This window comes from Dendrobates tinctorius, unplaced genomic scaffold (assembly GCF_039654945.1).
Source record: "Dendrobates tinctorius isolate UK_male_01 unplaced genomic scaffold, ASM3965494v1 ptg000069l, whole genome shotgun sequence".
NCBI classification, from domain to species: Eukaryota; Metazoa; Chordata; class Amphibia; order Anura; family Dendrobatidae; genus Dendrobates; species Dendrobates tinctorius.
The window spans coordinates 22,278,360-22,296,503 of NW_027361737.1; the positions used below are offsets into that span (position 1 = coordinate 22,278,360).

An 18,144-nucleotide genomic window follows, 5' to 3' on the forward strand; every position below is an offset into this window, starting at 1 on the left:
TATATAGTATATACATACATACTGTAATAATAATAATAAATTTTATTTCTATAGCGCCGATATATTCCGCAGCACTTTACATTTCAGAGGGGACTTGTACAGACAATAGACATTACAGCATAACAATAATCACATAGATTATAACAGATACTAAGAGGAATGAGGGCCCTGCTCGCAAGCTTACAGTCTATGAGGAAAGAGGTAGACACGAAAGGTGGGTGGTAACAATTGCCCTGATTGTATGGACCAGCCATAATGGGTTGAACTAGATAGACTTAAAGTCTTCCTTCAACCTTAATAACTATGTTACTATAATGAAAAAACACAAAAATTGAGCTTGGTTTGAGTTGGTACACATGCAGCATATAAGTGCATGTTCACATGGACCTTGTCTGCCCTTATTCACACAGACTTCAACTTTGACACATGATAAAGTTACTAATACTACATAGTGTAGGACCGCCCCGACCACAGAGTCACCTTGTCGATGGTGGGACGGCTTTTATGCTATGTTTGATCAAATATAGTATTACTAAGAACTCTGTATGATTTAAATGCACTTTTGCTTTTTACTTATTTAATTATAGCAGGGGTTTTTTTCATTTTGTCTTTTGTAGGTTTTGTATGCTTTTTGGCCAATGTCAACATGCATTTATATGCTGCATGTGTACCAACTCAAACCAAGCTCAATTTTTGTGTTTTTTCTTTGTATTTTTGCATTCTGTGCAAGCTGGGGTGTGGCCTCCCTCTCCTGAGCTGGAAATTGTATTTAAAGGCTTCCTCTGACTGGTGTCCGGTGGTTGGGACCTGGTCCTCGTCTGCCCTTATTCACACAGACGTCAACTTTGACACATGATTGTCATGATCCATGCTGGATCATGACAGATAAAAGCACTAGTAACCTTGTTTTTTTTCCTTAAGCTGTGCTGCTTAAACATAGTTTTGCCCCCGGTGGCCATTAGGGTCATTGCACTGTGGTGGTTTCAGTTCTAGTTTTGCCCCCGGTGGCCGTTGGGATCATTGCACTCTGGTTTCTTTAGTTTAGTGCATGTGATTATAAAGCAGGTCTGATTTCTCTGGCTCTGCTATAAAAGAGTGTCAGGTGTTGCAATCACTGTTGGTGATATTGCTCATTTCCAACCAAGACTGGTGAAGGAAGGAGAGAGAGAGTTCCTGGCAGCTCAGTCAGAGTCCTGGTGTGGAAGGATTCAGAAAGGATTTTTTTGCAGCTCTGACAGAGCTTGGTGGCAGCTATTCAGGAGAAAAGCTGCATTCTGGTGGTGGACTCTGTTGCTAGGAGCAAGAGCAGCAGAGCAAAGCTAAATGGTGTTCCCCTGTTTGTATTTTTCCTTGGTGTGTATCAGTACAGCGGTGGGGCCAGTGCATGCACCACCCAGCTCCCTAGTGTCACGTGCCCCGTCCTGAGTGACACGGCCAGCAGGCCGGTAACTGGTACAACAGGACGCGGCACGTGTAATTGTCCTATGTGACGCGGCCCGCAGGCCGGTAACTAATACAATAAGACAAAGGAATAGGGAAAACCTGGGTAACAATAACAATGGTGGCCCTGCGATAGGGAAACGGGGAAGTGGAGACCTCCTGCACTCCCCTGAGTCAGTGTCTCTACACTCCTAGTGTTCCCTAGGCCGGTTCCACACCGGGCGACAATCAGGAACCTCAAAACCCTGACTCGCCCTGCACCTAAACCCTCACTAGGGAATTGGTCGGTGCGGAAACTAATCCCACCACTGCACTGAACACACATAAGGAAAAGTGACAAAACAGGGGAACACCACTTAGCTTTGCTCTGTTGCTTACGCTCCCAGCAACAGAGCCCACCACCTGCGTACATCTTTTCCTCCACCGTGTCCGACATCTGGGTGCGCTGTCCAGAAATGGAGCTTCTCAGCATCATAGTGCAGCCTTGGAGCAAACAGAGTCCACACCTGCGTGCAGTTGTCCAGAAACAGAGTCCCGCAAATGAGTCCAGCTTTTCTGCCAAAAAGTCCAGCATGCTTGAGTCCAGCTCTCAGCAACAACGTCCAGCATTTTGAGTGCAGCTCTACACCGCAGCTGCCACTCCACCAATCCATGCACGAACTCCTTGCTGACACCATAACTGCGACTCCACCACGCCATGCCAGCACTCCTTGCAGACACCATAGCTGACACTCCAGGAATCTCACTGAGCTGCCCTTGACTCTCCTTTAGCTCCATCCTTCACCCAGGCTTGCTTGCAAATGGATACCTTATCACCAACAGTGATAAACACACCTGATGCTCTCTTATAGAGCTAACACACCTGTTACATAATTACGTGCAAAAACTAAGGTAACCAGAGTGCAATGACCCTAATGGCCACCGGGGGGAAAACTACAACTGAAATCACCACAGTGCAATGACCCTAATGGCCACCGGGGGCAAAACTACCTTTGGCACACAGCCAAGGGAAAAAAAAAGGTTACTTTGTGCATTTACTCTGTCAGATCCAACCTGAATCATGACACCTAGCAAGGGATAGGTGTAGGGTGTGCTAGGGTGACAGGTATCCTGATCGGTGCCTGGTGCGGAACCGGCCTAGGGATCGTTAGGAGTGGAGGGACACTGACTCAGGGGAGTGCAGGAGGTCTCCACGTCCCTGTTCCCTATCGCAGGGCCCACCGTTATAACTGTTGCCCCTTTCCGCGTGTCTTGTTGTCTGAGTTACCTGCCTGCGGTCGTGTCACACAGGACGGGTCCACGTGACAATGATATGGTTATTAATACTAGACAGTGTAGGACCGCCCCGACCACAGAGTCACCTTGTCGATGGTCAAATACAGTATTACTAAGAACTCTGTATGATTTAAATGCACTTTTGTTTTTTACTTATTTAATGATGGCAGGGTTTTTTTCATTTTGTCTTTTGTAGGTTTTGTATGCTTTTTGGCCATGTGAACATGCATTTATATGCTGCATGTGTACCAACTCAAACCAAGCTCAATTTTTGTGTTTTTTCTTTGTATTTTTGCATTCTGTGCAAGCTGGGGTGTGGCCTCCCTCTCCTGAGCTGGAAATTGTATTTAAAGGCTTCCCCTGACTGGTGTCCAGTGGTTGGGACCCGGCCTTGTCTGCCCTTATTCACACAGACGTCAACTTTGACACATGATAAGGTTTTTAATATTAGACAGTGTAGGACCGCTCCGACCACAGAGTCACCTTGTCGATGGTGGGACGGCTTTTATGCTATGTTTGATCAAATACAGTATTACTAAGAACTCTGTATGATTTAAATGCACTTTTGCTTTATACTTATTTAATCATAGCAGGGTTTTTTTTCATTTTGTCTTTTGTAGGTTTTGTATGTTACTATAATGTTAAGTGTGGCTGTGACGAAAAGGGATTTTATAAGCTAACTAGCTGAAGAGCCCGGCGCTGCCCGGGCATAGTAACTAACTGTGGTTAGTTATAGCAAATTATAATTATCCTCCATCCCATAGTCCCGTGCCCATATACCCATCATACATATCCAGGATCCCATAGGCCCGTGCCCATATACCCATCATACATATCCACCATCCCATAGTCGAGTGCCCATACACCCATCACACATCCTTCATCTCATAGTCCCATGCCCATATACCCATCATACATATTCATCATCCCATAGTCCCGTGCCCATATACTCATCATACATATCCTCCATCCCATAGTCCCGCGCCCATATACCCATCATACATATCCGCCATCCCATAGTCCCGTGCCCATATACCTGTCATACATATCCGCCATCCCATAGTCCAGTGCCCATATACCCATCACACATCCTCCATCCCATAGTCCCGTGCCCATATACCCGTCATGCATATCCTCCATCCCATAGTCCAGTGCCCATATAACCATCACACATCCTCCATTCCATGACATCATAATGAGCGGTGGGAATTGCAACCTATGATGACATCAGCGTCGCCATGGCAACCATTATGACATCATAATGAGGGGCGGGGCTTGATACACACACACTTTTTCCCCATTATGTAGATAGGGGCAAAATTGTTTGGTGAATTGGAACACGCGGGGTTAAAATTTCGCCTCACAACATAGCCTAGGACACTCTCGGGGTCCAGACGTGTGACTGTGCCAAATTTTATGGCTGTAGTTGCGACAGTGCGGATGCCAATCCCGGACATACACACATACATACATACACACACACACTTGAGCTTTATATATATTAGATTGGGTGGCTGCGGCCAGAGAATTTATAATTCCCTCACTGCAGCGTGCCGGGTGGCCAGACCTCATTGATGCAGCCAGCGGATGACCAATTATCCCAGGTGTAGTTCCCTGACCTGAGGGTAAGGGGGGGCGCCGGAGAGCTGCGAGTTCCAAAGTGGAGCTGAGAAAGTGGGATATACATAAATCCCCGCAGCTCGTGGAAGATTGTTGGCAGTGGTGGGGCATCCAAAATAACCCCCCTGCGATAAATTGTTAGGGCAAGATTAGCTTGCTGGTTTTTTTTTTGTCACATGGTGCAAGCGGTGGGATAACTAAGATAAGCCCCCCTGCGCCTGTGATAGCCGTGTGTCGGCAGTGCGTCAAATCCCTCCGTCCGTGACATACCGGTGTCAACGGTGGGATTGTGACATATTGGTACACTACTGTACAGTACCACTGCTCCTGTCCTGTTTAAATACACTGCACAGTAATTCTCAGTAAGTGTATTATTTTGTATGTGTGTGCATATAATACAGTTACTGAGAATTACTGTGCACTGTCTATCCGTCTGTCGTATATATACACTGCACATTGCCACTTCACCTATCCTTTTTGCTGGGTGTAATTCTCAGTATGTGCTCTTACTCTGTATTATTTTGGACATACCAGTGGGTGTAGTTTTATCAAGGGGTGTGGATTAATTAAGGGGCATGGCAATGTCCGTAAAGTTTGGTCCAGTTGTCCAGGAAAAATTGAATAGTAGGTGGCAACCCTGTGTGCAAGTTGTACATGCTTTGAAGTGAGATCAGAGCAGGCTGTCATGACCTCTTACACAGGAGTAGCCTAGAGGGCTCTGCTCTTACTGCACAGCAAGTACAAGTTACTGTTAGCACAACATACATAAGTGTGATTTCTGACACATCTCCAAACATACAGTGTGAAGGGAGTGGTAGTGCAGCAAAGGTGACAGTGCTGATAGAAGCATTTGTAATGTGACACAGTTAATTTTAGCTGTGCTGCCTCTCCCTCATACTGTCTGCTGGGACCTTATCTGAAATGTATTAATAATCTATGTTCAAATCCCATCATTTTCTAATCATGCAGGAGGTTAGACCAGGGGATCAGAGTTGTCTGCCATACTCCTCACATAGTAGTAGCGTGTTCTGAGCTATGGTGGGGCATCCTCTTTCTTTTGAGTGTTGCTGCCTGCTTATAATTGGAGGGCGTCTTACAAGGAGAAGAAGTACTTGTCCCCAGTGAAAATTATGAGATAACACCCAATTGGACTTAACAAAAATTAACTCATTAGGTGCAGACTATTTGGATTGTGAGTATCCTATATATAAAATGTATTTATTCTACTGTCTGCAGCCCCTATTACATCATGTATCAAGTTTGACAAAAAACATTTGGTGATGGCCCTCTTTAATGTGCCATAAAGCGTTGTGCCATATTTAGGGTTTGTCCACAGATAACTTGTCTGCTGTTCTGACACTGGTGAGATTTTCTACCCTAATTAGCAATGGACTCCACTTTGTGACTAAAGGTCCTGATAGGTTGCATTTAAAGGGTTACACCAACCATAGGTGCAAAAAGATGTAGTTTCTTGTGTAGCGCCAATAAACTACAATGGCGAAACCATGCTCAAATTTGGCCAGCTCCCCATGCACTTTATTTGCTGCAACTACTAACCACATTGTATCACAAAGAGAAGGTCACAGGACCCCTGTACTCCCAATTAGTGGAGGTTCTAGAGGTATGACATTCATTTATTAAACATCAGATACTAGTGACGCATGATTCTTGGGTTGTTCCCCTTGGTTTTCAGACCTATAGTGATGACGGTGGCCATTTTGGATGCCACTCAACTTTTTTCAGAATGAGATGTACTGACTGCATTTTTGACAAGTGGACCTGAATCAAAGATTTACATTTACTGATGACTTTTTTTTTTCTTTTTATTAAGTTATGTTTCAGAATATTGTGTTACATTATTGTGTGCATTTTTTGATGAATACTTTACTCTCTTCCAGGTTTCCACTGAAAGACTCTGCCCGCCTCTACCTGTGGACAGCCGCCATACAGCGCAGTGACTGGACTCCGGGCCCCTATTCGTTCCTGTGCAGCGAACATTTCAGTGAAGACAGCTTCGTCCCCCGTATGCCTGATCAGCACCCTCTTCTCAGGCCAGATGCTGTGCCATCCCTCTTCAGAGGTGGAAAAGAAGTGAACAGAAAAGGAACGTATGAGCCTCAAATATTGTGCCTTGGAAAAAGAAAACAACTCAGGAAAAAGATATCCCCGTATTCTCAGGAAGATAAAAGGCTTCTTGTGTCACCAAATGGAGATTTTGGAGATAAAATTGATGCCAGCAATAATGCTGATACCTGGGACAACGGGTGTCGTCTTCGTCGAGGTAGCCATCATATAGCCTCTAAGTTTATCTTCTCCCTGCACTCGTACAGTCGGTCTTCAGCTACGCCAATATCACAAAATTCTGATTCCTCACCTCATCAACTTGAAGAAGAAACCAACCACCCACATGATCTACATCTTGAAGAAAAGGACCGTCAGTCACCTTCTCCTGAATATGTCTGTGAGGACATCTTGTTTAGTGTAGGAGGTTGTGCCCGATCATTTGGTACCAATGATTCTGTGATGGCCTCAATAGCATCGGTTCCTCCTCAGGTATGCGGCAGTGAAGTCTTGCAGTCACCTGCGTATGGGGTACAGGAAACAATCCCAGGTATACAGACTAAATATCCTTCTCATGACACTGGCTCAGAGGTCTTGGATAATTTTGACTCCCCACATTCAGACTGCTCCATCGAAAAGACCCCGACCAGATTCACAAATCAGTGCAGTAATCAGGAACATGCAGATAGATACAGAGGAGAGGAGCCCGGCAGTGACCTATTAGGACATAATGCGCAAGGTGAGCAGAACTGACTATCACAAAATGTTAGCTCTCTGCTTATTTTATGAATACGTAGTCACCATCCAGTTTGTATTGCACCATTATGCGGGTGTACTATCGAACACACGCTTCAGGGATCACACATGAGATCTCAATGAATAAAAGTTTCAAGATAAAAATCTGTACTTATATAAATTGTTGAGAATAAAGTGACATAAAAGTGGTCCTTGGAAACCAAAATCCTTAACCAGTTGAGGGCTGGATTCCAAATCACCCTGAAAATCAAAGTCAAATAATTGGAATCACGGACAGATCTATACTGCATGAATTTTATTATGGAAACTAATTATGTCACTCAGTATTGTGTTATGAATGAGTCACCGTAGGAGGCAAAAACAGAAATACTAGCAAAGTCCAGAAAACCAGAGAAGTTGGCAGCTATCAGATTGCAGACCCCTGAACCTAACAACAACAACTAGCAGTAGCCGTGGGGGGGTTCCTACGGTGCCCTAGACCCCTCGATCACAGCCGGAGAACTACATAGCCTAAAGACAGAAAGGGAAATCTAAACTGCCCCAGAGCAGACCCCAAAGCAATAGGCAGCCCCCAACATATAATGACGGTGAAGCAAGATGAAAAAACACTCACACAGATAGAAAGATAGGCTGAGCAAATGATGGGGCCCAAGTTAACTAAATAGGACAGAATAGAAAAGCTGCTGTCTGCAATCCGCTAAAACCCTCTCAAAAACAAGAGCCAACAGACTGATAGGGAAAAAAGCCCTGAAGACGCTAGGCTTCAAAAAGACTATATCAGTACTCAGGTATTTTCTGAAGACAGAGCAAAAAGGAATTCAGCTCACCCAGCAGGGAAAGGCAGAAATCCAGAAAAACAAGGCAAAACAAAACCAAAACACAAATGCAAAAAGTAGAGCAGAAAACTTAGCTTTTGAGGAGCAGGAATCAGACTGGTCTCCAAGAATCCCTCAGAGTAATCACCCGCAAGGCAGAAGGGCGTCGGCTGCCTTATATCCAGTCAGCAATTCTAGTCACCCAGTCATCATCATTCTGCTCAGGTGCTTTGTAATCAGCTTCACTACCTTCCTTCACCAGAAGAGGGAGTTCATCAGACCTCAATGGTGAAGGGGAAAATGAACTCACAACAGTACCTTCCCCTTGAGGAGGAACCCTCATCCACGCCACCAGGGCGATCAGGGTGAGCCCGATGAAAGGCACGCACCAATCTTTTGGCATGAATATCAGAGGCAGAGACCCAGGAATTATCCTCCTGACCATAGCCCTTCCACTTAACCAAATACTGGAGTCTCCGTCTAGCCAGACGGGAATCCAGTATCTTCTCTACCTCATATTCCATGTTACCTTCAACTAATACAGGGTCCGGAGGTGCCACCCCAGGAACAACTGGTTCAACAAACTTCTTCAACAAGGACTTATGAAACACATTATGAATTTTAAATGTGACAGGAAGAGCCAAACGAAAAGAGACTGGATTAATGATCTCCAAAATCTTGTAAGGTCCAATAAATCTAGGCTTAAACTTAGGAGAAGCCACCTTCATAGCGATATTTTTTGATGATAACCAAACCATATCACCAACCTTAAACTGGGGACCAATGGTCCTATGTCGGTTGGAAAACCACTGGGCCTTTTCCTGGGAGAGAGAGAACTTATCCACCACTTGGTCCCAGATCTGGTGCATTCTCTCCACCACAGTGTCAACACCTGGGCAGGCAGAAGGCTCCACTTGCCCTGAAGAAAATCGAGGATGAAACCCAAAGTTACAAAAAAAAGGTGACATCAAAGTGGCAGAACTAGCTCTATTATTTAAAGCAAATTTGGCCAAGGGCAAAAATGAAACCCAATCATCCTGATCAGCGGAAATAAAACATCTCAAATACGACTCCAAGGTCTGGTTTGTTCTCTCCGTCTGCCCATTGGTCTGAGGGTAAAAAGCAGAGGAAAGGACAACTGAATTCCCAGCTTGGAACAGAAAGTCCTCCAAAATCTAGACACAAACTGAACTCCTCTGTCAGATACAATGTTCTCAGGAATCCCGTGCAAGCGAACCACCTGTTGCAAAAACAGGGGCACCAACTCAGAGAAAGATGGCAACTTAGGGAGTGGTACAAGATGAACCATCTTAGAGAACCTATAACAAATCACCCAAATAACAGTCATTCTCTGAGAGACAGGCATATCAGAGATGAAATCCATTGAAATATGGGTCCATGGCCTCCTGGGGACGACAAAGGCATCAACAACCCACTAGAGCGAGAACAAGGTTTAGACCGGGAGCAAGTCCCACAGGACTGCACAAAATTCCTGACATCACGAGACAAGGCGGGCCACCAAAAAGACTGACTCACCAGATATCTGGTACCAAAAATACCTGGATGACCAGCCAATGCAGAGCAATGAACTTCAGACATCACTCTCTTCTTCCACTGGTCAGGAACATACAACTTTCCACTGGGACAACGCTCAGGTTTGTCCTCCTGGAACTCTTCCAGAGCACGTCTCAAATCGGGCGAGATGGCAGAAAGAACTACCCCTTCGCCTAAGATGGTAGCAGGCTTGGTCACCACAGGAGAATCAGCAAAGAAGCTCCTAGAGAGGGCGTCTGCCTTGACATTCTTAGTGCCAGGAAGAAAAGAGACCACAAAATCAAAACGTGTAAAAAAAACAAGGCCCACCTAGCCTGTCTAGGGTTCAAGCGTTTGGCCGACTCCAGGTAAATCAAATTCTTGTGGTCAGTGAGGACCACGACTTGGTGTTTAGCTCCCTCCAACCAATGTCTCCACTCCTCAAATGCCCATTTCATGGCTAACAGTTCCCGAATCCACCACATCATAGTTATGTTCAGATGGAGAGAACTTTCGGGAAAAGAAAGCACAGGGATTCATTTTAGATGTTACAGGATCCTTTTGGGACAAAACAGCTCCTGCACCAATCTCAGAAGTGTCCACCTCTACCTGGAACGGGAGTGAGACATCAGGTTGCCGCAAAACCGGGGTAGAAGTGAATCTTCGCTTCAGCTCCTGAAAGGAAGAAACAGCCTCCGGAGACCAATTCAACACATCAGCACCCTTCTTAGTCAGATCAGTCAATGGCTTTGCAATACTAGAAAATTTTGCTATAAATTTCCGATAAAAATTAGCTAAACCCAAAAACTTCTGGAGGGCCTTCAAAGAAGTGGGCTGAACCCAATCATAAATGGCCTGTACCTTGGCCAGGTCCATTTCAATAGTTGACGGAGACAAAATAAATCCCAAAAATGAAATCCTCTGTACCCCAAAAAGGCATAGATAATCAAAAATTTATCCACAAAGTCTCGGAAAATGTCATTCATGAAGCACTGGAAGACAGAAGGGGCATTAGTGAGCCCAAAAGGCATCACCAGGTACTCAAAATGTCCCTCCGGAGTATTAAACGCCGTCTTCCATTCATCCCCATGCTTAATGCGGATAAGATTATACGCCCCCCTGAGGTCAAGCTTGGTAAACCAGCAAGCACCTTTAACTCTGGAGAATAGATCCGAAATCAGGGGTAACGGATACTGATATTTAATAGTAATTTTGTTGAGGGCACGATAATCAATACAAGGCCTTAATGAACCATCCATTTTGGCCACGCAAAAAAACCGGCACCTAAGGGTGAAGAGGATGGTCTAATATGACTCTTCTCCAACGCCTCCTTAATATAGGATCGCATAGCCTCGTGCTCGGGTACTGATAAATTGAAGAGCCGACCCTTAGGAAATTTACACCCCGGGCTCAGTTCAATTGCACAATCATAACTCCTATGAGGAGGCAAAGACGCAGACTCATTCTCACTAAATACATCATAAAAGTCCGCCAAATAGTCAGGAACATCATGCGACTGAGGAGAGGTGGGAAAAACCGGAGCCTCACTAAGGGCACACCGACAACCCCAACTCACCACAGACACAGATTTCCAATCCAAAACTGGATTATGAATTTGCAACCAGGGAAACCCCAGAACAATGGTATCATGCAAATTATGCAACACCAAAAATCTGCAATTTTCTTGATGGTCTGGGGCGACCCGCATTACCACCTGGGTCCAAAACTGAGGTTTATTTTTCGCCAAAGGAGTAGTATCAATCCCCCTTCAAAGGGATAGGCGTCCGCAGAGGTGTCATAGGAAATCCACAACGTTTAGCAAAATCCAAGTCCATTAGGTTCAGGGCTGCTCCCGAATCCACAAAAGCCTTGGCGGAAAATGTGGACAGGGAGCAGATCAGAGTAATTGCCAGAAGAAACTTAGGTTGAACACCACCCACAGAAAACGTGTATGCGAAACGTTTCTCTCGTTTAGGACAGACAGAAATAACATGCGAGGCATCTCCACAAAAAAAACACAGCTTATTACGCCTTCTGAACTCCTGACGTTGCTCACTGGACAAAACTCTATCACATTGCATAGGTTCAGACACTTGTTCAACAGGTGGCAACACCTCTCGTGCAGTCCTGCGTTCACGTAAACGCCGATCAACCTGAATGGCTAATGACATAGAATCGTCAAGACCAGAGGGGACAAACCCTTCCGAAAGAGAGCTGCCAAGGCATTATAATTCCAGGTAGTAAGGACCGCCCACTTTCGGAATTTTTGACAGTACAATTCTGCAGAATCTCGACCCTGGCTCAATGCCAACAGGGTCTTTTCAGCCTGATCAATAGCATTAGGTTCGTCATACAACAACCCCAAGGCTTGAAAAAATGCATTCACATTAGTCAGAATAGGATCATCTGGTTTCAAAGAAAACGTCCAATCCTGGGGATCGCCACGCAGCAAAGAGATGACAATTTTAACCTGCTGCGCGGAGCTCCCTGACGAGTTAGGCTTCAAGGCAAAAAATAATTTACAATTATTTTTGAAATTCAAAAATTTAGACCGATCCCTAAAAAACACATCAGGAGTAGGGATCTTTGGTTCAGCAGCATGTGAATGAGCAAGGTAGGCGGAAATTCCCCGCACTTCCGCAGCGAACTGGTCCACACGATCAGACAATTGCTTTATCTCCATTGAGAGAAAAAAAAATTCCCTCTACGGCCTCGGAGATATAGAGGAAAAAATATACACATTTTTTTTTTTTTTTACAATTCTTTCCTGCTATTGAGTACCCTAGGATCTGCGGTATGGCGGGTGATTCTGTTATTGTGTGTGGCCGCCATGTGTGTGCACTCCTGACAACATCTGTGCATGCTCCTGATAAGATGGTGTCCAGGTGATCTCCTCAAAGACGTCGATCAGGATATCAGTGAGTGGCACTGCGTGGCATCATCTGATGCACTGATACATAATATCCCAGAGGTTCTCAATTGGTTTCAGGTCTGGGGAAAGTAAGGGTCAGTCAATAGCATCAATCCAGAAATTGCTTATACACTAAGGCCATATGGGACATTGTCCAGCACCAACAGGGACTCAGGAGCCAGTGCACCAGTGTAACGTCTGACAGTGGCTCCTAGGATTTCATCCCTGTGCCTAATAGCAGTTAGAATACCAGTGTCTAACACCTGTAGATTTGTGGAACCCTCTAAGGCAGTGGTCCCCAACCTTTTTTGCACCAGGGACTGGCTTCAAGCAAGACCATTCTTCCATGGCCCGGCAGGGCTGGGATGGAGGTGGGGCGGGGCGGGGCTTTGGTCATAAGGGGGCAGGGCTATGTACGCGGTTGTAGTTTAGCAGTACATACTTATCATTTAATTATAACATTTATAATGTGACTCAACTCACCATAGGTTTTGAATGAGTGGGAGCACCTGGCTTGTTTCTCTGTTTCAGTGGGAGCACTAGGCTACTTCTACTGTTGACCGTCACTGCTAATGATGATTGGAACCTACAAGGAAATGGAGCATTGAGCACTTAAGAAAAATTGTACCCTTGTATATATGGCTCCGCTCCCACTCTCCCTCCCATGTATTTATGGCTCCGCTCCCACTCTCCCTCCCATGTATTTATGGCTCCGCTCCCACTCTCCCTCCCATGTATTTATGGCTCCGCTCCCACTCCCTCCCAGGTATTTATGGCTCTGCTCCCACTCTCCCTCCCATGTATATATGGCTCCGCTCCCACTCTCCCTCCCATGTATATATGGCTCCGCTCCCACTCTCCCTCCCATGTATATATGGCTCCACTCCCACTCTCCCTCCCATGTATTTATGGCTTCGCTCCCACTTTCCCTCCCATGTATTTATGGCTCCGCTGCCACTCTCCCTCACATGTATTTATGGCTTCGCTCCCACTTTCCCTCCCATGTATTTATGGCTCCGCTCCCACTCTCCCTCCATTGTATTTATGGCTCCCTCCCATGTATTTATGGCTCCGCTCCCACTCTCCCTCCCATGTATTTATGGCTCCGCTCCCACTCTCCCTCCCAGGTATTTATGACTTCGCTCCCACTCTCCCTCCCATGTATTTATGGCTCCGCTCCCACTCTCCCTCCCAGGTATTTATGACTTCGCTCCCACTCTCCCTCTCATGTATTTATGGCTCCGCTCCCACTCTCCCTCCCAGGTATTTATGGCTCCGCTCCCACTCTCCCTCCCAGGTATTTATGGCTCCGCTCCCACTCTCCCTCCCAGGTATTTATGGCTCTGCTCCCAACCGGGTATTTATGGCTTGGCTCCCCCATCATACTTACCCCTCACGTCGCTGTCGCTGAACTTCCTTCCCGTCGCTGCACGTCCCTGCATCTCGCGGCGCTTCAACTTCTTCCTGTGAGGAGCGGTCACGTGCTACCACTCATTAACCCCTTCACGACCTTTGACGCCACGTAGGCGTCATGAAAAGTCGAGCCAGAACGACCCATGACGCCTATGTGGCGTCATGACTTTAAAGCCCTCTTGCGGGTCGGGTGACCTAGGTCACTGAAAGGTCACCTGACCCGCAGATACAGGGGGCTTTGTTCTTCACCACAGGGGGCGTGGCTTCGCCCCCACGTGGCTACGATCGCTCTGATTGGCTGTTAAAAGTGAAACAGCCAATCAGAGTGATAGTAATATTTCATCAATGAAAATTGATAAAATATTACAATCCAGCCATGGCCGATGCTGCATTGGACATGGCTGGTGACCGTGATCCGACCCCCCCCACCACCACCGTCTCACGGGGCCGATCAGCCCCCGATACCGACTGACGGCGGCAATGTGCCGCTGCCGTCATCATCGGCTCCCCTCCCCCTTCTCTGTGCTCCCCCCACCTTCCAACCCCCCCCTCACCCCCCCCGGTACCTCCGATGTCCCTCCCCGCCTCCCGGTGTCCCACGGTCCTGCTTCATGGGAGCTGCCATCTTGAAAATGGCGGGCACATGCGCAGTCCGCCCGCCGGCTGCAATTTCCCCTCATTCTATTTTGATCACAGTGATAAACTCACAGTGATCAAAATAGAATGAAAAGTAAATAAACCCCCCCGTTTATCACCCCCATAGGCAGGATCAACTAATAAAATAAAGAAATTACTTTTATTTTTCCATTAGGGTTAGGGTTGGAAAGAGGGTTAGGGATGGAAAGAGGGTTAGGGTTGGAATTAGGGTTGGGGTTAGGGCTGTGGTTAGCGGTGTGTTGGGGTTAGGGTTGGAGTTAGAATTGAGGGGTTTCCACTGTTTAGGCACATCAGGGGGTCTCCAAATGCGACATGGTGCAACCATTGATACCAGCCAATTTTACGTTCAAAAAGTCAAACGGTGCTCGCTCCTTTCCAAGCCCCGACGTGTGCCCAAACAGTGGTTTACCCCAACATATGGGGTATCAACGTACTCAGGAAAAATTGCACAACAACTTTGGTGGTCTAATTTCTCCTGTTACCCTTGGGAAAATAAAAAATTGGGGGCTAAAAAATTATTTTTTTGGAAAAAAATTTTTTTTTTTTTATTTTCACGTCTCTGCGTTATAAACGTCTGTGAAGCACTTGGGGGTTCAAAGTGCTCACCACACCTAGATAAGTTCCTTGGGGGGTCTAGTTTCCAAAATGGGGTCACTTGTGGGGGTTTCTACTGTTTAGGCACATCAGGGGCTCTGCAAATGTAACATGATGCCCGCAGAACATTCCATCAAAGTCAGCATTTCATAATGTCACTACTTCCCTTCCGAGCCCCGACGTGTGCCCAAACAGTGGTCCCCACCCACATATGGGGTACCAGCGTACTCAGGACAAACTGGACAACAACTTTTGGGGTCCAATTTAACCTGTTACCCTTGTGGAAAAAAAAATTGCTTTGCTAAAAATCATTTTTTTAGCAAAAAAAATGAGTTTTTGTTTTCACGGCTCTGCGTTATAAACTTCTGTGAAGCAGTTGGAGGTTCAAAGTGCTCACCACACATCTAGATAAGTTCCTTGGGGGGTCTAGTTTCCAAAATGGGGTCATTTGTGGGGAGTTTCCACAGTTTAGATACATCAGGGGCTCTGCAAATCTAACATGATGCCTGCAGACCATTCCATTGTTGAGGTAGGGCTAAATTAACCCTTCACGGTTGAGCCAGTGATTTCCAAATTAGTTCACAGGGCGTTGCTAGCAACTGGGAATGACCACACGGAGACGGGGGTCTCTGTACGGGAGGATCGAGGCAGATCACTGAGCCCCTTTACTGAATCTCACATTACATAGCATTCTGCTTAATTATGCAAAGTATACAGCTACCAATAGAATCGTAATACATTTAAGCCAATAGTATTGCAAGAAAATCAGAATATGTCCCTAGCTGTGTGACGTAGAATATAGAACAATGGCACATTCTTTTAGGGTCTCATCTCATATCTTGTACAAGCTGGAACAGTCTGGTTTCATAACAGCCGTGAACTTTCATCTAGTTAAGTTACAAAATTTAACTCGTAAACAACAAAATGGCTTCGCAAGCACAAAAATGGATCCCGGAGAACAAGATGTCCCGTACATCTGAATACTGTACTTCACACCATCAAAGTCAGCATTTCAAAATGTCACTACTTCTCTTCCGAGCCCCGACGTGTGCCCAAACAGTGGTCCCCCCCACATATAGGGTACCAGCGTACTCAGGACAAACTGGACAACAACTTTTGGGGTCCAGTTTCTCCTGGTACCCTTGTGAAAATAAAAATTGTGCACTAAAAAATAATTTTTTAAGGAAAAAAAATATTTTTTATTTTCACGGCACTGCGTTATAAACTTTTGTGAAGCACTTGGGGTTCAAAGTGCTCGCTATGCATCTAGAAAAGTTCCTTAGGGGGTCTAGTTTCCAAAATGGGGTTATTTGTGGGGGGGCTCCAATGTTTAGGCACACTGGGGCTCTCCAAACACGACATGGTGTCCGCTAACGATTAGAGGTAATTTTAATTTCAAAAAGTCAAATGGCGCTCCTTCCCTTCTGAGCCCTGCCGTGCGCCCAAACAGTGGTTCCCCCCCACATATGGGGTATCGGTGTACTCAGAACACATTGCACAACAACTTTTGTGGTCCAATTTCTCCTGTTACCCTTGTGAAAATAAAAAATAGCGTGCTAAAAAATCATTTTTGAGGGAAAAAAATGATTTTTTATTTTCACTGCTCTGCGTTATAAACTTCTGTGAAGCACCTGGAGGTTCAAAGTGCTCACTACACATCTAGATAAGATCCATAAGGGGTCTAGTTTGCAAAATGGGGTCACTTGTGGGGGGTTTTCACTGTTTAGGCACACGGGCTCTCCAAACGCGACATGGTGTCCGATAACGATTGGAGCTAATTTTCCATTCAAAAAGTCAAATAGCGCTCCTTCACTTATGAACCCTGCCGTGCGCCCAAACAGTGGTTTATGATGACATATGAGGTATCTGTGCACTCAGGAGAAATTGCCCAACAAATTTTAGGATCCATTTTATCCTGTTGCCCATGTGAAAATGAAAAAGCTGAGGCTAAAAGAAAATTTTTGTGAAAAAAGTACTTTTTACTGATTAATTTGTGAAGCACCTGGGGGTTCAAAGTGATCACTATGCATGTAGATAAGTTCCTTGGGGGGTCTAGTTTCCAAAATGGGGTCACTTGTAGGGGAGCTCCAAAGTTTAGGCACACAGGGGCTCTGCAAACGCGACATGGCAACCGCTAAATATTCCAGCATGTTTTCCATTCAAAAGTCAAATGGCGCTCCTTCCCTTCTTAGCCCTGCTGTGCGCCCAAACAGTGGTTTATGACCACATATGAGGTATCGGTGTACTCAGTAGAAATTGCCCAACAAATTTTAGGATCCATTTTATCCTGTTGCCCATGTGAAAATGAAAAAATTGATGCTAAAAGAAAATTTTTGTTGTAAAAATTAAAATGTCCATTTTTTCTTTCCACGTTGCTTTAGTTCCTGCGAAACACCTGAAGGGTTAATAATCTTATAGAATGTAGTTTTGAGTAGCTTGAGGGGTGCAGTTTTTAGAATGGTGTCACTTTTGGGTTTTTTCTGCCATATAGACCCCTCAAAGTGACTTCAGATGTGAGGTGGTCCCTAAAAAATATGGTTTTGTAAATTTTGTTGTAAAAATGAGAAATCGCTGGTCAACTTTTAACCCTTATAACTTCCTAACAAAAAAAAATTTGTTTCCAAAATTGTGCTGATGTAAAGTAGACATGTGGGAAATGTTATTTAGTAACCACTTTGTGTCACATAACTCTCTGGTTTAACAGAATAAAAATTTGAAATGTGAAAATTGCGAAATTTTCTAAATTTTTACCAAATTTCTGATTTTTTCACAAATAAAAGCAAAAATTATCGACCTAAATTTACCACTAACATGAAGCCCAATATGTCACGAAAAAACATTCTCAGAATCGCTAGGATCCGTTGAAGTGTTCCTGATTTATTACCTCATAAAGGGACACTGGTCAGAATTGCAAAAAATGGCCAGGTCATTAAGGTCAAAATAGGCTGGGTCATGAAGGGGTTAAGGTCCATGAATATGGATGCCACCCCTATGGGATATGAGTGGCGTCTATATTCATGACCTTAAATGAGCGGTAGCACGTGACCGCTCAGCGCTGGATGAAGCCGC

General features: G+C 45.3%; 1 protein-coding gene across 5 annotated transcripts in view; it reads left to right on the forward strand.

The window, feature by feature from the left end:
• THAP4 (THAP domain containing 4) overlaps window positions 1-18,144 on the forward strand; it is a 29,139-nt gene that overhangs the window by 2,019 nt on the left and 8,976 nt on the right. For 4 of the 5 annotated variants that reach the window (XM_073581183.1, XM_073581182.1, XM_073581180.1 and 1 more), the window contains one exon: window positions 6,234-7,135. In XM_073581183.1, coding sequence (XP_073437284.1) covers window positions 6,361-7,135 — 775 coding nt within the window. In that variant the 5' untranslated portion in view covers window positions 6,234-6,360. The remainder of the gene's footprint in view (window positions 1-6,233; window positions 7,136-18,144) is intronic. The other variant, XM_073581184.1, reaches the window with a different exon arrangement.